At 41.5% G+C, this 27520-nt stretch overlaps 1 protein-coding gene across 2 annotated transcripts; it reads right to left on the minus strand.

Annotated features, from left to right (window-relative positions):
• Positions 1-304: 304 nt before the first annotated feature.
• On the minus strand, positions 305-26863 carry LOC129825200 (fasciculation and elongation protein zeta-2-like). Of its 2 annotated transcripts, XM_055885102.1 has the most exons (9): positions 26450-26863; positions 14354-14462; positions 14027-14143; positions 13750-13891; positions 12625-12890; positions 9478-9558; positions 4099-4174; positions 3835-3900; positions 305-3396 (listed from the first exon to the last, which is right to left on the minus strand). In XM_055885102.1, exons 1-9 carry the CDS (start codon positions 26749-26751, stop codon positions 3380-3382), a joined length of 1176 nt encoding a protein of 391 aa, XP_055741077.1. In that variant the 5' UTR covers positions 26752-26863; the 3' UTR covers positions 305-3379. The 2 variants fall into 2 exon arrangements, with proteins under 2 accessions (XP_055741077.1, XP_055741076.1); XM_055885101.1 differs by lacking the exon at positions 9478-9558 and having other exon boundaries at positions 26450-26851.
• Between the last annotated feature and the right edge of the window lie 657 nt (positions 26864-27520).

Here is a 27520-nt window from a genome sequence, read left to right on the forward strand (position 1 = left end):
AAAGGGCTGATAGAGAGAATAACATTTCGGCATTCCATTTGTATTCAGATTTGTTCTTATAGCTACACTGACCTAACATAGAAAGAGAAGAATATGCCTTTTTATTTTTTATATCAAATATATTTGAACATTGACTTGCTGTTGCTCTGTATGCAAGAATGCCTTTTGATAGGTTTCTGCACATTTTCTGTTTACAGATTGCATCTATTAAAAGTGTGGACCAATGTATTTTGATAGTAACTTCAAGTAGAGTAAAAAGGTGATTTAATACCAATTATTGATCATGGATGCACTTACAAACCAATAGCATGACACCAAAGTAAACATTATTTTATTTGAAATGAGTTCCAATTTAATTCTGGCACAAAACGTTTGTACCACTACAGTCGATATGGTTACAAAACAAACATTTACTGAATAAATTAATGTACTTTAGTACCTCATGACAAGACAAGTAAACATAAAAACCCAAAATGGGGGAAGAAGTATATTGCATTAAAAATAAATGAGTAGATTCTATTTTACAAAAGTTCTGGCATTTACAAAGGCAGCCTTATTTGTTGCTTGCGTCTATATAAATATAAATCTCTAGATAAAGCGTGGATATACGCTGATATGTCTGCTAAAATAGAGGGACCATGCTGAGCCTGAGTCAATAACCTTCTCTGATCTCTGTGACAACCCCATGCCGCTCCAAGACAACCAGAATAATACTGGTTCTCAACTCAACTCTTTTCAAGGAGTCCAAACCCCACCCAAGCTAGTATACATTTCATTTCAGCTTAACTTTCTTATTACAATGTGGTTCAATGCTAAGGATCCCTTTAGTGTGACCTTAATATTTATCATTCATTTTATTTACTTGAAGTAAAAGTAGATAAAGTGCATGCAGCACATGCTTGGGGTTCTGAATGCTTCTGAAGCTTGCTACAGTTGAAAGATAGTTACATATGATTCTGTACAGTACATAGATGTCTACTGGCTTCCTTTACTAAAGAAAGATGCCTTCTGAGACCCTCAACTAAAACCCAATATCTCTTCATAACATACACTTTGATACAGGGAAAAAGAGAGCTTCCGTTAAACTCGGTGATTCCCGCCAACTACACCGGACTTCTACTAGTGAGGACTGGCACTACCATTGACTTACAGCGGCCCACCTGGGATATCTAGTTGCTGTCTATAGGTATCAGGCTGCCTTGGTACAGAGCTATTACAAGCTGATGCTACAACGACCACTTAGCTAGGTCCTAGCCTATACTTGTCTGAAGCCTTTTCACTGATGTTACTACTCAGGCCTAGGACAGACAAAAACTACTACATGGCTACTCAAGCTATAGGATGATGGGCTTGCTTCAACATTATCCCCAAGCATGGCGTAACATCATCTACTCTTCTTCCTAACACGATCCATAATGCTGTACTTCTGTGGACAGGCTGGCTGCTGTAGAACCGATGCTCTGGGTGTACCTGAGAGTAGTGATAGACCAGACCTGATGGGTTTGTGTGTTATTGTAATTATTGTGCACTGAGCTTAATTACTGCTGATGATTTGACAGGATTGTACAGAGGTGATATTATAGACAGTGCTGAAGGTTAGTGGTTGTGGATGTAGACAATGGGTTTTTGAAATATGTTTGAAGAATCTCTCGTGCTTTCGTACAGAAACCTCCCTACATCCTTTAAATTGTCTACATAAGTACATGCAATGATTTGGTGATCTACTACTGTTGCTACGTCCACTAGACAAGACAAGATAACATGTCATCACTAGATCCCCAACCTTTAAGGAATATCAAAGAGTTATTAGTTCTAAAAACACAACATGGCAGGATCAACTCACAGCAATTTAACCATTATTTTACATTCTAATATTATTGCTGTAACCCTTAACTTACTGTAGGTTATAGAGGAGGTATGAGGCAAGTATAGAGGTGGATGTCATGTGACATCCCTAGGAGGGCTCAGAGGTTGAAGGCTAGTGTTTACATAACAATGGCAATGTCATAATAAGTGGCCACACACTGCTGGCAGTAAAAAGTCCCTCATCTCTCTAAAACTACAGAAAAATAAAAAGCTGTACAAGTTTGTTCTTTGTTACCTTCTTACTAACTTCTGTCATTATTTTTCCCTTTTTCAAGAAGTTATCACTTAAACATTTTTTTCCTCCATCTGTGCAATTTCACATTGTAGTATACAAACAATGCTTTATAACATTTGACCGATGTAGCTCCCTAATCCTATGTAGCAGCATGCAAAGATGTACACAACCTTTCAGGGGGTTTATGAAACATAAAACCTAAGAGATGGTGAAAACAAGGCTTCTGAACCCCACTAATCCCATGGTCTGTCAATCATTAATTGCTCTGAACCAATAGCTCTCTGATAAAGTGGCGAGCTCACATTGGACTGATCCTGCCCTAGTTAGACTGGTTCAAGAAGCCTTATTTCCCCATCCCTCATATATATACACACACAGAGGGCATTGGCCAGTTTAACAGAGAAAAGCTGCATCCCAATTGTCAAGTGACTTCTTCTCCTTGTCTCCTCACCCTAATCTTTACTGGTGTGAAAAGGCAGGCAGGTGAATGTAGAGGAATTTGTTTTCCATCTCCAGTTCCTTCACATCAGTGCAAACGGAGGATAGAAGATGAGAACAGCAAGTCACTTTAGACAATGGAGAGTAATACTGCTAACATGCAGAGAAGACATTAAAACTATTGTGAGATTATAGCATTACAACATTAAAAAACATTTAAGATTACACGTAAAAGGTGAGAAAATTATAAGGTAAAACAGGCATTAAAATGTGAATCTCAAAAGTTTGCGGGAAAAGTTGTCGTGGAGAAAATAAATACTCCATCAGGAAGAGTCCACCTTATTAGGGGGCTGGGTGAGACTTTCCTTCCATTGGTATGTTCAAGAACTCTGCAGCTCCTGAGCGCAGGGCCAGCTTTAGCCTTTTGGGGGCTCTAAGAACGGCAAATTTGTTTCATGGGACCCCTCTTAACGACAGTCAGAAAAATGCATGTTTTAAAGATAATTTCCTGCAGTTCTACACATTTTGCCATGGGGCCGAGAGAACATTTAGCAATTTTCTAAGAAAAATTCATGAAATTCTACTTTTGCCATGGGACAGAGAGACATTATTGCATTTCTACCCATTTTACCATGGGGTGAATAATTTCCTACAATTCAACACATTTTACCATGACTTATGCCATGTTATTGATATCTGAGTGAGAGTGACTAACAAAATCAATGAGGGCCCCCTGGAGGTCAGGGACAGTAAGTTGAGTTCCTAAAAAAAAAAAAAAAAAAAAGTGCTTATGCCTTGAGTGTTCAGAGTGTTGTAGAACAGGTGGCTCCTCCACTGGGTCTATGTGGGACACAGCACTGTAGGGACAAGAAGAACACCCAAAAACAGCTGTCAAAATGATCTACCACATGGAGGAGAGCAATTAAGAACAGATGGGGGGGTGAGCAAGAGTGTGTGTGTGAGTAGGAGGGAGTGTGTGTAAGATAGAGGGTTAGTAAAGTAAGTGTACACCATAATCACAATCACAGCACAGGTACACTACAGCACAGAGCCAGTGAAGGGGGCTGTCTCGGAGGTGTGTGAGAGTGGGCTCTCCACACATTGCGTGTGTGTGCGTGTTTCTTTCTCAGGCACTAGGTCATAGTGAGACTGTCAATCTAGACAACAGCGCTGTTTTGAATGGGAGCAATGTTTCCTCAAAGTAATTGAGTACCTTTGAGAATGTACACCTTGTGTTGTAATGTGTGGTGTTTTGAACGGGAGTAAAAGTTTTGTAACTGGTAGGGAGGGAGTACCTTTGAGAATGTAGTCTGTTAGGAGGCTGGGTACCTTCTCACTGTCCTCCCGCATGGCATGCAGAACTGCATGGAGGGAAGAGCAAAAAAAAAAAAAAAAAAACAGATTTGGGATGAGTTACTATCATGGTCATAATAGGACATTTTGGTCTTCACATTCCATCTTTCATCAGTTGGCCTAGGGTGATTTAAAAAGTGAACAAAGTGTGGTTTGTAAAATAAATAATACAACGTTGTAATAAACAGGAACATGTCAGTACTCACTCTTGGTGAGGATCTGAAGGTCTTCCACAGAGGGGGAGCCAGAGTTCTTCTCATAGGGGATAACTGTGGTAAGATACTGAGAGCGAGAAACACACGTCACAACCACAGAATGAGAGGAGAGAGAACAAGACACAGGAGAGAGAGAGGGAAGGCGAAGGATGGAGGGGGATAAAAAAAAAAAGGTTGAACAGAGAAAAAGAAAAACTGCACCATGATTAAAGAGAAAGTTAAGAATTTTGTATATGATGCAAAACTCGTCTGTAGTTCTGCCTGCTTGAACGACAAATATACACATAAAAACATGAAATGACCCGGGAATCGATAGAACGTCACTCAGTGATGCACAAATACGATATAACATTCAAAATGGGTGAATCTTAACTTTCAATTGGAACAAACAGCATTTTAACTACTTTGCAGACAACCATAACATCCATAAAAAATATACTATTCCCAGTTTACGATACAAAACCAACTTTAGAGGTTTTAAAAATAGGTTAGATTTGACTTCTATGACAGTAAGGCAATGTTGTCAGAATTGATGGATGCATATCAATGCATGAATTTTATAATTCACCAATATTTTTCTTGGTAGTCCAACAAATATTGCTCTCAAGTTGTAAAATCACAGCTGGCCTGGTACATTGTTTGCTGCCTCCAGCCATTCGGGATGCGCTGTTTCAGTTTCAATTACTCAATATAGTAATGAACTTGCAGGAACAAGACAGACAGGCAGCTTTTCTCAGCCAGTCGGAATCATGAATCAGCTGGCATAATTTGTATGGATATACAGTGGGGAGAACAAGTATGATACACTGCCGATTTTGCAGGTTTTCCTACTTACAAAGCATGTAGAGGTCTGTCATTTTTATCATAGGTACACTTCAACTGAGAGACAGAATCTAAAACAAAAATCCAGAAAATCACATTGTATGATTTTTGAGTAATGAATTTGGTTGAAGTGTACCTATGATAAAATTACAGACCTCTACATGCTTTGTAAGTAGGAAAACCTGCAAAATCGGCAGTGTATCAAATACTTGTTCTCCCCACTGTATATAAAGAAATGTAAATTGAAAAAAGGTCAAACGAAACGAAATGCAGCTAGTTTGCAGTCTTTCCAGCTTCAGTTTGAAGTGACTGTGTTAGCTGTGTTGTTGGCTAGCTCCTCTGAACAACAGTTTCCTGATGAGAGAGCACATTTTCTATACCAGGCGAACTCACACCTCATTAGCTCATTGTTCTGGATGTATCCAAATAAATGTCACTGGAAAACAGCTTAAACAAATGCAGCTACATTGCTGTTATTCTGGCTGCACTTTATGACATGACTGTAAGTTACCCGTAGTTTGCTCAAGCAAGGGATAACATTTAGAAGCAACGACTGGGTCGTGCGGGTCCATATATACAGAACAAAAAGAGTGAACGACTGGGTCGCGTCTCTGGAAACCGAACCGATAGAACGAACGATCAGCCGGCTTCTGTAGCAACCCTAGATCTGTGTCGGGACTATATCTTGTGGAAAGATGAAATGGTATGAATAAATTCATCAAAATAAAGTTAATGAAAATATGTCAAATCATTATTTTAATATGTTGGTAATACGATGTATAAAGGTGATAACACCCTCGAAGCCGGTGTTTCGGGGATATATTGGCACGGTTTCAGGCCCCCGACTTGTGTAGTGGCAATTTCCTGTATTACCAAATGAGGAGAGTTACAAAAGAGTTACAAAAGAGTTATACAGAGTTAAAGGTCATCTTTAATAATATGAGCTTTACAATAGCCCTTTGACTCTCAGATCAATTCAGTGTCTATAATGAATTCTGAGAGAGTCCCTACAGTAGAATACAAAGATCTTTCATAGCCAAGATACACCCCTCTCAACTTACATGACGAACCATAGATCTTAGGAACAGTTCACAAAGAAAGACTTTTACTTGAGAGAGGAGTATCCCATAGCCAGATAGCATTCGCTATAAATTATCGTTCAGTTTGGTCTCTAAGGCGAGGTTCTAATCTCGTTCCTGGTACAAAAACATTACCTCATCCAAGGCATAACTCAATTGTCAACTCTAGATACTCCCATCTCAAGTAAACCCCTCTTGACCCCACTCCTGGACAAGCTCACTGGGGAGAGTGACTTGCGCACAGACATTGTAGAGACAAGTATTTGGTACCCACTTAATCACGCCATCCCTTCACATGGTTTAACAGATACATTCACATATGAAGACAATGTTCCATCCTGTCCTCTTCCCTTTCTGATATTCTGCATAGCACCAGGGACATGTAAAAGACAAGCCTGACCTCTCCCCTCTCTGGGCCCCAAATGACTGAGCCCTAGCTGAGGGAAAAGTGCAACTGCCAACACTATAGTCCAAAAGGATACATTCTAATGACAAGTATCTCACATAAGCATAATGTAAATAAAACATCTTATTTATCTATGTTACCCAACTAATTCTGATTCATCCTCCACACTTGTCTCGGACCTAACAACACACGTGCCAATATATCCAAACACCGGCTTCTGTGGTATTATCACTTAAGTAATTTTTTATTAATTTTTTTACTGCGTGCGGAACATTTCTGGGATCTTTCATGTCAGCACTTTACATTTATATCTCTGTTCAGTGTATGTAATTTCTGTCAGTAGATTTGCTGTATTCCTCAGGGGAGGGGCACTTTGAGATAGTCCAACACTAATTCAGAGAAGTTTAGTCAGTTAGACAAATTCCCTAAATTTGCCATTGTTCCCCTTTTAATGAAGTGCTCAAGTAATGTCAGTTGAGTTGAATCAAAAAATGACAGCACATATTGATGGGTACACTTCCTGCTTTTACTTCCTGCTTTGCTCCTATAGGTACACTTGCAATGGCCGCCAGTCCACCCATTATGCCATCATTGACATGAATGCGGAGGCCCGTTCTATTCATTCTATTTATATGGCAGCACATGCAATCAGGCGCAAAGGAGGGGAGAAAATGTGATATTCAAACGGTTATTAACCTGTTAAGGCTAGGGGGTGCTGTTGTCACTATTTATGGAAATCGTGTAATTTTTGAAACGGCTTCCTACAAACTTCTTGATCGTACAATATGCATATTATTATTATTATTGGATAGAAAACAGTCTATAGTTTCTATAGCCATTGAAATTTTGTCTCTAAGTGGAACAGAACTCATTCTACAGCAATTTCCCTGACATGGAGTCAGATTTCACACATTTTGGCCCCTGTTCTGGAGTCAGTTTTAAGGCCACTGTTATTCCTATGAGTATACGGACACTGCTTACGTCTTCCCCTGGATGCATTTACGTGATGACGCTTTGAATGGTATCGATTGCCACTATAAATGAAAAAATCCTGTAGGTAGGAACTCTTTTCTAGGTGCGTCATGCGCGCGGAGGATACCGACCTACTGTTTTTCCAAGCATTAGTGTAGCCAGTTATATTTCTCCGGTCATATTTTTACTCGTTATAGGAGTTAAAAACATCATAAGGTAGTTAATTTAAAGCGTTTTATAGCAATTTATATCCGTTTAGTGCGATTTTGGGACATTTATTTCTGAGCCACTGTGAATCTCTGGGCACCGTTCCAGTTCATGCCGAACGCAATGTGCATTTCTGCATGGCAAGAGGACAGCTTTCGACCAAAAGACGATTAGACCCAAGAAAGGATTCTTTGACCAAGATTCTGATGGAAGAACAGCTCAAAGTAGGAACAATTTATTATGATAAATCGTGTTTCTGTCGAAAAATGTTAGTGGCTTAGGACGCAAACTGTATTGAAAAGTAAGGATAATTTAAAAAATGTAATTCCGCGATTGTATTAAGAATTAAATTGTCTATCAATCGCTGTCCACCCTATATTTTTTAGTCACGTTTATGAGTATTTATGTATACGACTAGATCACTGTCTAATATGGCGCACGACATTTTCTGACCAGCTGGGCTACTTTTCTCATTGTCTAACCATGATTTTGGTGGCTAAATATGCACATTTTCGAACAAACTGTATATGTATGTTGTAATGTGATGTTACAGGAGTGTCATCTGAAGAAATCTGAGAAGGTTAGTGAAAAAATTAATATATTTTGGCGATGTTTACGTTATCGCTCTCTTTGGCTAGAATCAATGCTGGGGTAATGTTTGCACACGTGCTATGCTAATATAACGATTTATTGTGTTTTCGCTGTAAGACACTTAAAAAATCTGAAATATTGTCTGTATTCACAGGATCTGTGTCTTTCGATTAGTGTATGCTGTGTATTTTTACGAAATGTTTGATGATTAGTAGTTAGGTAAACACGTTGCTCATTGTAATTATTCTAGTCCATTTGTGACGGTGGGTGCAATTGTAAACTATGACATCTACCTGAATTTTGCAAATTTTTCTAACAAAACCTATCCTATACCATAAATATGTTATCAGACTGTCATCTGAGGAGGTTTTTTCTTGGTTAGTGGCTATCAATTTCTTAGTTTAGCCGAATTGGTGATAGCTACTGGTGTTGGTGGACAAAGAAAAGATGGTGGCTTATGCTAATGTGTTTAGCTAATACATCTTTACATATTGTGTCTTCCCTGTAAAACATTTTAAAAATCGGACATGTTGGCTGGATTCACAAGATCTGTGTCTTTCATTAGCTGTATTGGACTTTAATGTGTGAAAGTTAAATATAAAAAAAAAATAAAAAAAAATTGAATTTCGCGGCTCTGCCTTTTCAGTGGGGGTGGGGGCTAGACAGGTTAAAAGAGACCTCGTCATTTCGCTGGCCATTTATAGTCATCCAAAATTCCATGACTGTCACAATCCTAAACCTTGCCATCACCATTTGTATGAATTGTTGAAGTCAAGAAACGGATTATTTGAGAGTGAGAGAGTCATTGATCGACTGAGCCAATAATGAGTGAAAGTAAGTTGTGATTGGTTGGCGTGTGGCTGTAGGTGAGCGATTGGGTTAACATTGGTTGGTTTTAGCTTAGTGGGAGACAACTGGGCATTAGTAATAGGAGGATGCTTGTTTGCAGGAAATAAGGAGTGCACACTACTGGATGATTCAGCATCCAGTTACAGCCAATCTCAAGGCTAAATGCTCAGTCAACAAGACTGGAAAAGGGAAGAAAAAAAACAAGTCATAAAAAGAGAAGGATATGAAAGCTGAGAAGGAGAGCTGCTTAATTTGTGTTTGATGGACAGAGAGAATGAGCCACAGGATGAGAGAGCAGAAAGGAGGGCTTGAGTTAAACTGAAAATGAAAGATGGTAAAATAAAGAGGACATGTGGAGAACACAGCAGCGTCAAAAGCTGTAGAGAAAAGAACTGTCAAGAATTTTTTTTAAAAAGATGAGGATAGCTAGAGAGAGAGGGGCACCTGTTTGTCCCCTCCTGTGATGCCGAAAGTTTGACGGAGGCCGTTCTGAATGACAGTGGACAGCCCTTCCATAGTGAAGAGCTAGAGGAAGGGAGAGGAGGGAGAGAATGCAAGAGAGATAAAACTACCAGAGAAAGAATGAGAAACCCTCCAAAAAGACATGAGAGCTCTAGAGAACAGGAGAATAAGAAGAGGGGTATAGAACTGGATTCAACCCGCCATCGTTTCTGGTTCCGAAAAGGACAAATTATCCACATGGATGTCCAACAGTTCAGATTGGACAAAAACAATGGCAAGGTGAATTCAGACCTACAGGGTGCTTTATTTTACTGTCCTGTTTTCAGCTGGTATTTACAAAGACATGTCAAAATGGCATATAACAAAGCCCAATAATTACAATGTAATTAGTAAATAGTAGCAGACTGTAGAATAAAGCAGAAGGAGAGAGACAAAAAGAGAGACCCAGCAGGGTCTGCAGGGTGAGTGCAGAAGTTAGTACAGGACTACTGCAGGGTGTTGTTTTCCACTTCCATGCATGTCTCTCATTAATTTCTTCTGTTTCCAGTGCATGCATCTTCCCTTGGTGTGTGCCTGTATGAATGAAGGCGTGTGCACAATACACTAACAGTGGGGTACAAAATGATTGACACCCTTGATAAAGATGTGCATTAATGGCCATATAAAATAAATAATTCAAGTACTGAACTATATTGTATGCTCAAAAAATTTGGGAAATTATGTTATTTTATACTAATACAATTGCCCAGAGAAAGAGATTTTGTTTAGCAAGTCAATATTTTTCCTGAAAAAGGTAGGGGTCAAAATGATTGACCACCCAGAAATTCTTATAAAGTAGTCAAAGGTTTAGTATTTGGTTCCATATTCCTAGCAAACAATGACTACATCAAGCTTGTGACTACATACTTGATGGATGCATTTGCAGTTTGTTTTGGGTAAAAAAAAAAAAAAACGGATTATTTTGTGCCCAATAGAAATGAATGGTAAATAGACATGCTAAGATATCATTATCATTCACGATTCATTCAGGATTATGCATAATCATTGTAGCATCTACATTAATGTAGAAGTGTTTAGAAACATATACTATTCTTATTTACAATACAATTGACTCCAAAATGACACAATACATTATTTACCATTAATTTAGGGGCGGCAGGTAGCCTAGTGGTTAGAGCGTTGGACTAGTAACCGAAAGTTTGCAAGATCGAATCCCCGAGCTGACAAGGTAACAATCTGTCGTTCTGCCCCTGAACAAGGCAGTTAACCCACTGTTCCTAGGCCGTCATTGAAAATAAGAATTTGTTCTTAATTGTTATGGACAGGGGGCAGTGTTCCCACTTTGAACAAATTGCGTACCCAAACGGAATTTCCTCCTACTCTGCCCCAGAAGGTAATACATGCATATTACTATTGTATAGAAAACACTCTGAAGTTTCTAAAACTGTTTGAATTATGTCTGTAAGTAGAACAGAACTCATTTGACAGACAAAAACCTGAGAAGACTTCCAAACAGGAAGTGAGAACTCGATTTTCAAAACAGTGCCAAATGATACCCCATATAGTTATGGATAAGCAAACACTTCCTAGGGCTTCCACTAGATGTCACCGTCTTTAGATTTTGGTTATATGATTCTACTTTAAAGGAGGGGCTCATAGGAGCTATTTTACTGAATGGTCTTCAGAAATCTGTCTCATTTTGCACGTGAGCGAGAGAGAGTGCTCTCGTTCCAATGCTCTTTCTTCAGACAATGAAATTCTCCGGTTGGATCCTTATTGATGATTAATGTTAAACACATCCTAAATATGGATTGCATACATCATTTGATTTGTTTCTACGACCTGTAACGGAACTTTCTGAGTTTTTGTCTGGAGGGATTGCTCGTGCGTCATGAAAATGGATTCGTGGGCTGAACATGCTAACAACAAGTGGCTAAATGATGGGCTTTATGGAACTTTTCAGTCATTTATTGTCAAACTGGGAATCCTGGGAGTGCCTTCTGATGAAGTTATTCGAAGGTAAGTGCATATTTATAGTGTTTTTGTAGCTTCTGTTGACGCCAAAATGGCGACTATTTCTTTGGCTGGATTGTGCTCTGAGCGCCGTTCTCAGATTATTCTTTTGCTCTTAAAGTTTATTTTGAAATCTGACACAGCGGTTGCATAGAGGATAAGTTTATCTTTAATTTTGTGAATAACACTTGCATCTTATCAATGTTTATTATGAGTATTTCTGCAAAATCACCGGATGTTTTGGAATCAAAACATTACTGCACGTAACGCTCCAATGTAAACTGAGATTTGTTTTAATATATATATGCACATTATCGAACAAAACACACAATACATGTATAACATGATGTCCTATGACTGTCATCTGATGAAGATAATCGAAGGTTAGTGATTCATTTTAACTATATTTCTGCTTTTTCTAACTCCTATTGTTGGCTGAAAAAATGGCTGTGTGTGTTTGTGACTTGGCTCTGACCTAACATAATCATATGTTGTGCTTTCACTGTAAATCATTTTTGAAATAGGACACCATGGGAAGATTAACAAGATGTTTATCTTTCATTTGCTGTGTTGGACTTGTTAATGTGTGAAAGTTAAATATTTCAAAAAATATATTTTTTAATTTCACACGCTGCCTTTTCAGCGGAATGATGTGGGCTAGAAAGGTTAACTGACTTGGTTAAATAAAGGTAAAATAAAATACAAATATATTGGGCACAAAAAAACTACAAATATTGATGTAGTCATTGTGTGATAGAAATATGGGACCAAATACTAAACTTGTGACTACTTTATTTAGTCTTTGGGGGGGTCAATCATTTTGACCACTACATTTGAGTAAAAAAATTATGACTTGTTAAACAAAATCTACTTCTCTGAGCAATTGTATTAGTATAAAATAATACATTGGGAAATGATTTGGGCATACAATATAGCTCAGTACTTGCATTATTTATTTTATACAGTCAGTACTGCTCATCTTAATTAAGGGTGTCAATAATTTCAGACCCCACTGTATCTATGCACGTATGTGCATCACAACGTGTATTATATGCATTTCAATTCATACAATACTATGGGTACGAATCTGTGTCTATCAGTGCCCATCTCGCTCACCGTCCCAGGGACATGTGTCCTGTCTGCCCTCTGAGCGCTGCCTGTGGGCCTGATCTTCTTCTTCTTGCGGAGCAGCTCGCGGTGCTCCTTCTGCCGACTCTGCACATCGATGAGCAGCGAGATGAAGCTGTTCTTCACCTCCTTCTCAAAGTCCAGCTCGTCCCTCAGGGCCAGGGCCTGGATCAGCTCCTCACTGTAGCGCCTGATGGCAGTCTCCACCTCCTCCAAGGCCTCGCTCAGCTCTGAGACCGAAAGACGACGCAAGCCTGGGAGGAGGTAGGGATTAGAACATAAACATACTAACGCATACTATTATAGGGCTTGACAAACCCAATTAACACATGGCAGGATAACACACCACATCCTAATACATACTTATATAGGGCTTGACAAATTCCATTAACACATGGCAGGATAACACATCACATACTAGCACATACTTACATGGTCAGTCCCAAACGTTTGCATTACATCTTGATATGTTTTGCATTTAAAGTTACATAACAAGTATGCAGTAATTGCTGTCCAGTTGTATCTAGTGTCTATTATGTAACAATGCTACTGTGAGCCTGTATCTGCAGTCCAGTTGTATATACACTAAATATACAAAACATTAAGAACACCTGCTCTTTCCCTGACAGACTGACCAGGTGAATCCAGGAGAAGCTATGATCCCTTATTGATGTCACCTGTTAAATCCACTTCAATCAGTGTAAATTAATGGGAGGAGACAGGTTAAAGAAGGATGTTTAAGCCTTGACACATGGATTGTGTATGTGTGCCATTCAGAGGGTGAATGGACAAGACAAAAGACTTAAGTGCCTTTGAACGGATATGGTAGCAGGTGCCAGTCACACCGGTTTGTGTCAAGAACTGCAACGCTGCTGGGTTTTTCGTGCTCAACAGTTTCCTGTGTGTATCAAGAACGGCCCACCACCCAAAAGACATCCAGCCAACTTGACAACTGTGGGAAGCATTGGAGTCAAAATGGGCCAGCATCCCATTTGGAACTTAAAGTTTGGTATACTCAGTATATATGTATGGGATGGGGTTGTGTAATACAGCTGCAGGGAGCTGTTTATACTTGAGCTGTTAGTGATTCGATGAGAGTTAGGAGTAACTCACGGTCCTCATAGCTGGTGTTGGAGCTGGAGCGTTTGAGGTTGCTGAGGTCTTGGGAGAGCATGGACAGGTCTGACTGGGACGGGCTCTCATCATCCTCTGGGTCTGGAGACTCCTGCATCATCTCCTCAATCTCCTCAATCACCTGCAACACACACACACACGCATAGCTTGTGTTAAGAGTGTGGCTTTGTAAGTAGTAGAGTGTGGTGAATTTGAGACGTGATAGAAAGAGAGCGAGTGTGTATGTGTGTGTTGTCTGTCAACTGTGTGCGTGTACCTGTTCAGCAGTGAAGAGCGGCTCATCGTTGATGCAGGACACAATAATGGAGTGCATGTCCATCTGTTCCCTCAGCTCCTCATCATCAGACAGGTCCAGAGGCATGTTGTCCAGCTTCTGTCCATCAGAGAGAGAGAAGAGGGCGAGAAGAGGGACAAATAGAGAGATAGGGAGGGAGAGAGCAAAAAGGGAGATGAGAGTCAGCTTGGCTGAGCTAACGAACAGGTGTGCTGAGCGGGGGAATGTGTACAGAGAGTGGGGAGGTGCAGACCATGTGTGTAAGTGTTTGCCTATGGGTGTGGGCGTTAGCCTGTATGTGTGTCTTACCCCCTGCTTGCAGAGGTTGAGTGTGGGGAGATGCAGGGAGCGAATGTGAGATGTCTTCCAGTCCACTGGCATCACGTTGCCATAGTTATCTGTCAGAGCATTCCACACCCTGAGGGGGAGAACGAGAGAAAGAACATGGAAGAGAAATGGTGAGAGGAATGAAGAGAAAAACGAGGAAGACAGAAAATGTTACACTGCACATGAAACATTTCCCCAGTGACACAGCATTAGCTGGCAGTAGTGTATCATCTTCTTTCCTCACCACCCACACACACACACACGTCTCTGTCCGTGACGCAGCTCGACTCTGCCTGATAAGAGAGCAGGAATCTAGCCTTTTAATAGCCTAGTAATTTTTTTATGCCAAATGTATTGTCCAAGTTCTCTCTCAAAAGGGCTTTGCTTTGTGCTATACTACAGGAAATACAGAATACATTTTGTAATTAGATCCCGCTACACAATGGGAGTGAACATGTGTAATGTGAGGATGAGTGTGTGTCTGACCAGGACTGCTGCGAGCGATGCGAGGATGGGCACTGTGAACCCATGTGTCAGAAAGGTTTTGAATCAGAGAGTTTGTCACACACGTGTTCTTCATATAACCCTAGTCTCTCCAACCCTCTTACTAACAAAGCAGCATTATCATCAACAACACACAGTTCAAGGATAGGTTCTCTAAATGGGGAAATGCTGGCAGGAAATGCTTTGGCCCTGCGGCTGTCACCCTGTGATTCAGGCATTACTATATTTGTAGGCCGTCAACAACACGCACGCACACATGCAAGCCCTGCATAAATAAGAACAAGCACACAAAAGCCTCTATGTGGCCAGTGGCTCTTTGTGTATCTCCATGGGTAGTCCTACACCAAGGAAAGTTGATCATGAAACTTTTCCCTAAAGCACATCGATATATGAACACACACACTCCTTCCTGTCTCCTTGTCATCCTCGCTGTGTGTCTCTGCTTGGAGGTAGGTCATTAGCCAGCTACAGTAGAGCTTGTTAGTAGGCAAGGCACGTCCTCCAAAAAGGGCAGTCACTCATGAAAGGACTCCGCTGCCCTCAGTGCACTGCTCTTTCAGCCCTGCTAAGGCTTCTATCCAAACTACCCCCTCCACCTTCCTCTCACCATCCTCTGTTTCCCTCACCAACACATCCTCGTCACCCTAGTCGCTGTGTGTATATGAGCTCTTTGTGTGTGTACGTGTGCGTGTCTGTGTGTGTACGTGTCTGTGTGAATTTAACTCTTCTTTCATGGAAATTAATATTTTTTACCAAAACGGAGCTGACAATGTCACCGCTGTATCTTTATTGAGTGTGACAGCCTAGGAGGCCATTTTAGGAAGGTGACACTGACTATGCTGAAGTCAGATCATGCTGTTGATGAGTCAAAAGGATATGGATAGCCTAGCTACCCTTGTTATAACATATGTTACTATTACAAAAAATAACCCCATTCTAAGATAACAGGGATTGTTCAGTTAAGGCTTACATATGGGAGCTCATATTACTGTAAAAGAGTGCAGTGTTTCCCAAAGATTATTTGGATGTGACTCAAGAGCAACTGAAGCAACATAGAAGACTGTCAATTTCAACTGACACAATCTTTGTGTGTGTATGTGTGTGTGTTTGTGCTGAGCGATTAAGCAACACTTTTTATTTTTTAAGTTGTTTGTGCGGTTTGTTCTTCAGCTGCCCGAAATGTGAGGGAAAATATCCACAGGAAAGTATTGTTTACCACTTGAAGCTGGGATGTCCCTCCTACCGTTTCATTCGCTCTTCTGACTGCCCAACTCCTGGCGGAACCCTACATTACAGTCACTGACATCGTAGCACAGCAGGAGAGTGGTTTCATCACGGTAGCACATTGAGGTCGATTCATAGCAATTCATCTAAAAATAATTAATAGATTTTAAATTTGAAAAAACGCTGTCATAGACGGACAAGATTAATATGAGATGAAAGGAGAGTTCCTAACAAGTTCAGGAAGCCAAGATAGAGCTCTGTGAGACGTTCACAGCGATGGCAGCAGACGTTTTGATCAAGCGAGACCAGAAAAAAATACACATTTATGTATTTTACAGATATAAGGAAGGTGAAATCTTATATAGTTAGTCGTGTTTATAATTTGAATATACTATATTTAGAAAGCATAAGTAATTTCAAGCCTTATCGATACAGTTTTGTTGAATAGGAAATACATTATATAAAATGTCATTTTCTTATTTGTATCACATTTGTACTGTGTACTTGAGCTTGTGTCCTCAAGTCAGTACACCTCAGCCATTTATAACTATTTTGTACCAGAAAGGTGAGATGATTTTAACCATCCTGAGTATGCAGCATTACTAGGTATTGTTTATGGCCCTCTCATAATAAATCATTATTTGGGGGATTACATAGATTATATTTTTGATTACAATTAACTGGTTAATGGCTGTGATATGAGAAAACTGAGGATGGATCAAGATCATTGTAGTTACTCCACAATACTAACCTAATTGACAGAGTGAAAAGGAAGTCTGTACAGAAAAAGAATATTCCAAAACATGCATTCTGTTTGCAACAAGGCACTAAAGTAATGCAACAAAAATGTGGCAAAGCAATTACCTTTGCCCTTAATACAAAGTGTTATGTTTGAGGCAAATCCAATACAACACAATACAGAGTACCACTCTCCATATTTTCAAGCACAGTGGTGGCTGCATCATGCTATGCGTATGCTTGTAATCGTTAAGGACTGGGGAGTTTTTCAGGATAAAAAAATTTATGGAATAGAGCTAAGTACAGGCAAAATGCTAGAGTAAAACCTGGTTCAGTCTGCTTTCCATTAGAAACTGGGAGATTAATTCACCTTTCAGCAGGACAATAACCTAAAACACAAGGCCAAAACTACACTGGAGTTGCTTAGCAAGAAAACAGTAAATGTTCCCAAATGGCCAATTTACAGCATTGACTTCAATCTACTTGAAAATCTATGGCAACACTTGAAAATGGTTGACAAGCAATGATCAACAACCAATTTGAAAGAGCTTGAAGAATTATGAAAATAATAAAATGGGTAAATGTTGCGCAATCCAGGTGTGAAAAGCTTTTAGAGATTTACCCAGAAAGAATTTTAGCTGTAATTGCTGTGTCACGTTCCTGACCTATTTATGTTAGTTTTTGTGTGTTAGTTGGTCAGGACGTGAGGTTGGGTGGGCATTCTATGTTATCTGTTTCTATGTTGGTTTCGGTTTGCCTGGTATGGCTCTTGATTAGAGGCAGGTGGTTTGCGTTTGCCTCTAATTAAGAGTCATATTTAGGTAGGGCATTCTCACTGTTTGTTTGTGGGTGATTGTCTCCTGTGTCCGTATGTCTGTTCGTACCACATGGGACTGTAGCGTTTGTTTGTTTCGTTTCGATGTCGTCTGTTTTCCTGTACGTAAGTTTATGTTTAGTTATGTAAGTTTATGTTCAGGTTGCGTCAACGTCGTTTTCTTATTTTGTAGTTTGGAAAGTGTTTTGTTTCGTTTCGTGTGCCATCGTAATTTATAATAAAGATGGCTTATTTCCCTGAGCCTGCGTTTTGGTCTGAAGATCCTTCTCTCCTCACCTCTTCCGAGGATGAGGAGAGCGTCACCCGTTACAGAATCACCCACCAAGCTAAGACCAAGCAGCAAAGGGAAACTAAACGGAGTAAGGGACAGGAGAGAAAGGATTTCTGGACATGGGAACAGATAATGAATGGAGAAGGTCCCTGGGCTAAGGCAGGAGAAAATCGCCGTTCTCAGGAAGAGAGGGAGGCAGCTAAAGCCCAGGAACGGTGGTTTGAGGAGGCAGCAAGGAGACGTGGCTGGAAGCCCGAAAAGCCATGGGAACAGGTGGAGGCACTGAGGAGAGCAGAGGCTACCGGGGAGAGGAACCGGAGCTATGAGGGAACGCGTCTGGCACGGAAGCCCGAAAAGCCCGTAAGTAATTCCCAAAAATTTCTTGGGGGGGGGCTAGGAGATAGTGGGCCAAGGGCAGGTAGGAGACCTGCGCCCACTTCCCAGGCTTACCGTGGAGAGCGGGAGTACGGGCAGGCGCCGTGTTACGCAGTAGAGCGCACGGTGTCTCCTGTACGAGTGCATAGCCCAGTGCGGGTTATTCCACCTCCCCGCACTGGTAGGGCTAGATTATTGAGTATTGAGCCAGGTGTCATGAGGCCGGCTCAACGCGTCTGGTCTCCAGTGCGTCTCCTCGGGCCGGCATACATGGCACCGGCCTTACGCATGGTTTCTCCGGTTCGCCTACATAGGCCGGTGCGGGTTATTCCACCTCCCCGCACTGGTCGGGCAACCGGGAGCATTCAACCAGGTAAGGTTGGGCAAGCTCAATGCTCAAGAGTGCCAGTACGCCTCCACGGTCCGGTATTTCCGGCACCACCTCCCCGCCCCAGCCTAGTACCTACAGTGTATACACTACGCACTAGGCTACCAGTGCGTATCCTGAGCCCTGTTCCTCCTCCACGCACTCTCCCTGTAGTGCGTGTATCTAGCCCGGTGCCTCCAGTTCCGGCCCCACGCACTAAGCTACCAGTGCGTCTCCAGAGCCCTGAACCCACTGTATCTTCTCCCCCTACTAATCCTGATGTGCTTGTCCTCAGCCCGGCGTCACCAGTGCCGGTACCACGCATCAGGGATAGAGTAGGCTTTGAGAATACAGTGTGCCCTGTCCCTGCTCCCCGCACTAGTAGGAAGGTGCTTGTCATTAGCACGGTGCCTCCAGTTCCGGCACCACGCACCAGGTCTACAGTGTACCGTATCCGGCCAGAGCCATCCGTCTCCCCAGCGCCATCTGAGCCATCCGTCTCCCCAGCGCCATCTGAGCCATCCGTCTCCCCAGCGCCATCTGAGCCATCCGTCTCCCCAGCGCCATCTGAGCCATCCGTCTCCCCAGCGCCATCTGAGCCATCCGTCTGCCAGGAGCCTGCAAAGCCGCCCGTCTGCCATGAGCCTGCAAAGCCGCCCGTCTGCCATGAGCCTGCAAAGCCGCCCGTCTGCCAGACAGGAGCCGCCAGAGCCGTCAGCCAGACAGGAGCCGCCAGAGCCGTCAGCCAGACAGGATCCGCCAGAGCCGCCAACCAGACAGGATCCGCCAGAGCCGCCAACCAGACAGGATCTGCCAGAGCCGCCAACCAGACAGGATCTGCCAGAGCCGCCAACCAGACAGGATCTGCCAGAGCCGCAAACCAGACAGGATCTGCCAGAGCCGCAAACCAGACAGGATCTGCCAGAGCCGCCAGAGCCGTCAGAGCGCCATGAGCAGCCAGAGCCGTCAGAGCGCCATGAGCAGCCAGAGCCGTCAGAGCGCCATGAGCGTCGAGAGCCGTCAGCCTGCCATGAGCGTCGAGAGCCGTCAGCCTGCCATGAGCGTCGAGAGCCGTCAGCCTGCCATGAGCGTCGAGAGCCGTCAGCCTGCCATGAGCGTCGAGAGCCGTCAGCCTGCCATGAGCGTCGAGAGCCGTCAGCCTGCCATGAGCGTCGAGAGCCGTCAGCCTGCCATGAGCGTCGAGAGCCGTCAGTCAGCCATGAGCTGCCCTTCAGCCTGAAAAGGCTAGATACCCAGAACTGCCCATCAGTCCAGAGCTGTCTCTCTGTCCGGAGCTGCCTTTCAGTCCGGAGTTGCCCCTCTATCCTGATCTCCCTCTCTATCTTTATCTACCTCTATAGTCTTATCTATCCCTCTGTCTTGGTTTATCTCTCTGTCCCGGTATTGTCATTATTAGATATGTTATTAGGAGGATTTTGTGGGGGAAGTAAGAGGGTGGACATTCTTGAAGGGAGGGGGCTAGGATGGATTATGGTGGGGTGGGAACCGCGCCCGGAGCCTGAGCCACCACCGTGGTTAGATGCCCACCCAGACCCTCCCCTAGACTTTGTGCTGGTGCGTCCGGAGTTCGCACCTTGTGGGGGGGGGTACTGTCACGTTCCTGACCTATTTATGTTAGTTTTTGTGTGTTAGTTGGTCAGGACGTGAGGTTGGGTGGGCATTCTATGTTATCTGTTTCTATGTTGGTTTCGGTTTGCCTGGTATGGCTCTTGATTAGAGGCAGGTGGTTTGCGTTTGCCTCTAATTAAGAGTCATATTTAGGTAGGGCATTCTCACTGTTTGTTTGTGGGTGATTGTCTCCTGTGTCCGTATGTCTGTTCGTACCACATGGGACTGTAGCGTTTGTTTGTTTCGTTTCGTTGTCGTCTGTTTTCCTGTACGTAAGTTTATGTTTAGTTATGTAAGTTTATGTTCAGGTTGCGTCAACGTCGTTTTCTTATTTTGTAGTTTGGAAAGTGTTTTGTTTCGTTTCGTGTGCCATCGTAATTTATAATAAAGATGGCTTATTTCCCTGAGCCTGCGTTTTGGTCTGAAGATCCTTCTCTCCTCACCTCTTCCGAGGATGAGGAGAGCGTCACCCGTTACATGCTGCCAAAGGTGCTTCTACAAAGTACCAACTCAGGGGTGTGAATACTTATGTAAATTACATATTTCATTTTCAATAAACTTGCTACAATTTCTAAAAACATGGTTTCATTTTGTTATTATGGGGTATTGTGTGTAGATTGGTAAAATTGTATTTTTAATCCATTTTGAATTCAGGCTGTTGTAACAAAATGTGTAATCTATGGTCAAGGGGTATGAATAATTTCTGAAGGCACTGTATATGTTAATGTTAGTTCTTTATTGGATATTCAGTTCTGTCTCTTCAAAGGCTATTGAACCAAGCATACCATGACAATGAAAAAAAAGTATTTTATTTGGATTCAGAATATTAAATGTTCATTGTGATGGCATGCTTGGTTCAATAGCTATTAATTAACTAGAGAACACCAAATATCCAATATAAAACAAATTTTATCTTGCTGCGAACCATCAAGCTTGGTATAGGCTCGACGTAACATAGTACATGTAAATCCGGGACACATAAATTAGTACATGTTATGTTTGGTTACATAACACACTTAAGGCAAAAAGGAAAGGAGGGCGATTGGTCGAGGTGGATGGGTGGACGTATAACACTAATTTCTAGCAAACCAACAGTTGCGTTTTTCCAAATATCATCACGGACCACTTTAGCATTTTCTTTAGCATGTTACCCTAACTATAACCCTTTTAGCTAACCCTTCCCCTAACGTTAGCCATTTAGCTAACGTTAGCATTACCCACTTAGCCACCTAACTAACATTAGTAACAAATTGTAATTTGTAAAATACAAGTTTTGCACATTTGTAACAGATTGTAGGTTTTGCAAATTCGTAACATAAGAATTGTCATTCGTAACATATTATACGAAATGGATGATGGACATCCACATACCGGTACTAAATGGAGTGTCTCAGATTTACATACAGAATAATAAGAAATGCTCTGAGACCAGGTTGAAACACCATATACACACCATCGATCTAAACAGTAGGGTAAACAATACTTTCCTGGAGATATTTTGTCTTAACCAGTAGTTTAAATGTCTTTTTATTCAAAATTCTGGCTTGTAAGGTACATTTACATGATTTTGCAGGGATTCGTTTCAGGCTGTATATACCCATTAATTGTGTATTACTGCCAGATTAAATCAGACTAAGCTGAAGCGTGCCCTTTCAAAAACAATTACAAAGATTTATCTCTGTGTATGAAACCCTGTGTGTGTGTGTGAATTTGTTTAAATGTCACAGTAAATAAATGATCTGGATCATCAACAGTGAGTCAATGGACAACCCAGACTCCTTATCTGTTCTGTCAATTTAGACAGACTCAGATGAGTCTATAATCCAGATCAAAGTCAGTAATCAATACAATAACTAGCTACAGTGCTAGAATTGGGAAATTGAATTGCTGTGCATAGCTAATGCATGAGAAAATGGTAGCCTAGCTAATATTTTTAAGTCACTAATGTGAAAGGAGAGAATGTTTACAAAATCATGCAATGCAAATATCACAGTAATTTTCAACCTCTCCTTGTCTCATTGACCACCATCATTCCTGTCCCTAAGAACTTGAAGGTTTCATACCACAATAACTACCGCTCTGTAGCACTCACTTCTGTAATCATGAGAGGCCGGTTATGCTTTGAGAGGCTGTTTATGGCACACCTTAACTTCACCATCCCAGCCACCCTAGGCCCACCCCAATTTGCATACTGCCCCAACAGATCCATAAATGACACAATCTCAATTGTTCTCCACATTGCCCTCACCCACCTAGATAAGAGGAATAGCTATGTGAGAATGCTGTTCATTGACTACAGCTCAGCGTTCAACACCACCATCCCCTCCAAGCTCGTCACCAAGCTTAGGACTCTGGGTCTGAACACCTCCCTCTGCAACTGGACTTCCTGACTAGCCGACCCCAGGTGGTGAGGGTAGGCAACATCACCTCCGCCACGCTGACCCTCAACACCTGGGCCCCACAGGGGTTTGTGCTTAGTCCCTTCCTGTACTCTCTGTTCACCCACGACTGCGTGGCCACACATGACTCAAAACACCATCATCAAGTTTGCTGACGACAACGGTGGTAGGCTTGATGACTGGCGACAACGAGTCAGCCTACAGGGAGGAGGTCAGTGACCTGACAGTGTGGTGCCAGAGCAACAACCTCTCCTTCAACGTCAGTAAGACCAAGGACCTGATCGTGGACTACAGGAAACAAGGGGGCGAGCACGCCCACGGGACTGCAGTGGAGCAGGTCGAGAGCTTCAAGTTCTTCTGTGTCCAAATCACTAAAGACTGAAAATGGTACAAACACACACGCACAGTTGTGAAGAAGCCGTGAAAGGGCCTCTTCCCCTTCAGGAGGTTGAAAAAGTTAGCCATGGGCCCTCAAAGCATCTTTTCTGGCTGCATCACTGCCTGGTATGGTAATAGTACCGCCCTCGATCGCAAGGCGCGGACAGCCCAGTAGATCACTGGGGCTGAGCTCCCTGCAATCCAGGATAAAGGTTGACCGATTAAATCGGCCAACTTCAAGTTTTCATAACAATCGGTAATCGGCATTTTTGGATGCCGATTATGGCCAATTACATTGCATTCCACGAGGAACTGTGTGGCAGGCTGACCACCTGTTACGCGAGTGCAGCAAGGAGCCAAGGTAAGTTGCTAGCAAGCATTAAACTTATCTTATAAAAAACAATCAATCTTCACATAATCACTAGTTAACCTAGCAATATCATAAACCATGTGTAGTTAACTAGCTTGTCCTGCGTTGCATATAATCAATGCGGTGCCTGTTAATTTATCATCGAATCACAGCCTACTTCGTCAAACAGGTGATGATTTAACAGTAGCACAATTGTTGCACGAATGTACCTAACGATAAACATCAATGCCTTTCTTAAAATCAATACACAGAAGTATATATTTTTAACCCTGCAAATTTAGTAAAAAGAAATTCATGTTAGCAGGCAAAATTAACTTGGGAAATTGTGTCACATCTCTTGCGTTCATTGCACGCAGTCAGGGTATAATGCAACAGTTTGGGCCACCTGGCTCGTTGCGAACAATTTGCCAGAATTTTACGTAATTATGACATAACATTGAAGGTTGTGCAATGTAACAGCAATATTTAGACTTAGGGTTTGCCACCAGTTCGATAAAATACGGAAGGGTTCCGTATTTCACTGAAAGAATAAATGTTTTGTTTTTGAAATGATAGTTTCCGGATTTGACCATATTAAATGACCAAAGGCTGGTATTTCTGTGTTTATTATATTATAATTAAGTCTATGATTTGATAGAGCAGTCTGACTGAGCGGTGGTAGGCAGCAGCATGCTCGTAAGCATTCATTCAAAATTTACTGCATTTGCCAGCAGCCCTTAGCAATTCATGAGGCACAGCACTGTTAATGACTTCAAGCCTATCAACTCCTGAGATTAGGCTGGCAATACTAAAGTGCCTACTAGAACATCCAATAGTCAAAGGTCTATGAAATACAAATGGTATAGAGAGAAATAGTTGACGCGTCATAATTCCTATAATAAACTACAACCTAAAACCTCTTAACTGTGAATATTGAAGAACTGGGAATACTGAACCACCAGCTTTCCTATTTTCTGAGCAAGGAACTTAAACGTTAGCTTTTTTTACAAGGCACATATTGCACTTTTACTTTCTTCTCCAACACTGTGCTTTTGCATTATTTAAACCAAATTGAGCATGTTTCATTATTTATTTGAGATAGATTTGATGTATTATGTTAAAATAAATGTATTCATTCAGTATTGTTGTAATTGTCATTATTACACATACATACATACATACATATATACATACATACATACATACATACATACATACACATATATACATATCATTTAAAAATAATAATAATACTAGTAATAAAATCTGCCAATTATTCGGTATAGGCTTTTTTTGGCCCTCCAATAATCGGTATGGTTGAAAAATCATAATCGGTCAACCTCTAATCCAGGACATCTATATCAGGCGGTATGGCTCTTGAACAGCTTTCACCCCCAATCAACAAGACTGCTAAATAGCTACACAAACTATTGGAGTTAACGTTCCATCTTTATTGACATTTTAATTTTGCACTGTCTCTATGCGCACTCACCAGGGCCTTACACACTAACACATAATATGCACATTAGTCTACACACACACACGCACACCCACCCACTCACATAGAAGGTGCTGCTACTCTGTTTCTTATATTCTGTTTTCCAGTCACCTTATACCTATAACATATCCACCTTCAACACTCCAGTATCGCTGACATTGTAAATGTGGTATTGGAACTGAGTAACGTAAACTCACCCCATTCCGTACAAATGTGCGCAACCGCTACATTCAAACGAGGCTACAAAGAAAACAAATGGGACTGTAGCGACTGTGTTGACTTCAAAATCTGGGGTGTGAACTAGGTTTCTATTCAAGCGTTGATCAACATGGTAATGGCTCTATAGTATTGGAGAAAAGTTGAGAAAACTGACCCTCCGTTACATCGTGACGTGTTATGTCGTAACGTGCAGCACGCATAAAGCAACTATTTCTGTCTTACAATCTCTCTCCACCAGGTGTAGCACTTCTCTCATCCTTTAAAAACAAGAAATGGACAGTGACGGGGGTAAGGGGGGATACCTAGTCATTTTTTGCATCATTATTGCATGCGATCATCATTCTCAAAGAATGTTTACTTTGAGATCACTTTAGCACCGCCATAAAAACCCGATTCAAAATTCGACACAAACCTTCAAATAGGTATGTAATCACACATTATATAAACTCTTTATAGTGTTTTATTTACATTTTAGAGGCGATAAGTTGGACAGATTGAGTGAAAAAAAGCAATTTTCCCACATGACATCTCTCCTTCTCACTATCACGCATTAGTTTCGCTTCCCCACCCGCCATTTTTAAAAAGACCAGACAGGCTCATTGCTTGCTTGAATTATGCAGAAACGGGCAGTGTTTAGGTCATGTAATTGATTCTGTTGGAAAGGGGGGAAATTGTGCTTTACAATGGTATTGACATTACAGTTGATCTGGAAGTATTACGTTTTTGGGGCGCTAAAATAAGGGCAATTGTACGGACCAAGGCGATGTACGAGTTTACGTTATGTATATAACGTTAGTATGCTTACTTACTTACTTATTGCATTCTTCATATTTCTCGTTTTTTTTTTTTCTAGTATTACATTGTTATTAATGATGGTATTGTTGAGTTTTGAGTTTGCAAGAAAGGAATGTCACTGTACTTGTGCATGTGAAACTTCTAACTATCAAGTTATTTACAAACTTAAATTGGGTAGCTAGCTGCTAGCTAACTACTTTGAAAACACAGCTCAGCTAATGTATTTTAACTAACGTTACCTGCTAACAAACAACAAAACACTTAAGCTTATCTTGAAGGCTCTTCTCTTGAAGTCCTGATGTTGTAAGTTATCTTTACGGGTTTACATGCATTCCAAATAACATTGGCTAGCTAGCTAACACCAACAACCCGTTTGTAAAATGGCTAACTAGTAGCAGGTTCACATTAGCAATGATATGCTAACTAACTAGTTTGAGATTGTAGACAAACTATAAATGCTTAACTGATAAAGTAGTAGCTACAAAATTCACACTCACTCGTCGTCTTTGAGGAAATGATCTTCCGTGATAGGTTTAATAGGGGCTATGTTTTCAGTCTTGGTGTTGTAATTTCGAAAGCAAACTGTCAGCTTCTCATCGAAGTCGTGGACAAGGTCCTCCATTGATGTGAAGCTGCATATATCCCCCGAGAAGCTGTCGAGGTCTGAGAAATCATCCACCAGTCCCGTATCAGCCATATTCGAGTTCAGCTGGTCCAGTCGGTTCGGCGACCCGGAGGCCGCCTTGAATTCATTGAAATCCTGCCAGTCTTCGTCGAAGTGGGCTAACGGCGCCGCCATGACTGATGCAGGGACTCGGTTTGACTGCGCCAACCCTGGATGGTATTCTATCCTCCGCGATATGGCAGTAATGAACCGGGAGACTAGAACAGTAGGTGGAAGCTCTATTACTGCCGCTGCTGACGTCACGCGTGGTGGGCCTCCATCCTCTACGAAGGAAGATCAAAACAAACATGGTTTTGAACGTGTTTTAGAGTTGTTGTTTTTTAAACTATGCAATTGTACTATTTCATCTTCGAGTATGTGTGACTGTGGTCAGTAGCGTACGGGATTCTCAGTTAAAATGCACATTTGGTAATATTTTCCCTATTGTTGCAAAGGAGGAAAAGGTCTTCAAGGGAATAATTGTTGAATATTGTATTGACTTGGGTATTTAGGTTTTGAACCATAGACTGGGTTCTTGTATGTAGGCTATGTTATGTAAATAAAATACTGTGGAAAATGTTATTGCAAGCATATAATTTCCCACCTGGGGGCGGTGGTGAGCTAATGTAAAGTGGAATTGAGACATTTGGGTCTATAGATGGAGGTTCTGCAATTAGTCTATGATCTGTATAATAACAGGCCGATAAAATGGCTTCAACACAAATGCATCTCAAATTAGAAATGTATTTCAAACAAGATTGTTTAGTCAAAATAGTTACATTTTATTGGCAACAGATCTTGTTTACCCCTACATTTGGCATTTGATCCCCTCTGATGCACATTATGCCTCTTTCCTGCCATGCGGCTTCTCTGAATTACTCCAAATGTCATCAAACTTTCAAGT

Source organism: Salvelinus fontinalis, chromosome 27, assembly GCF_029448725.1.
Source record: "Salvelinus fontinalis isolate EN_2023a chromosome 27, ASM2944872v1, whole genome shotgun sequence".
In the NCBI taxonomy this organism is placed as follows: Eukaryota; Metazoa; Chordata; class Actinopteri; order Salmoniformes; family Salmonidae; genus Salvelinus; species Salvelinus fontinalis.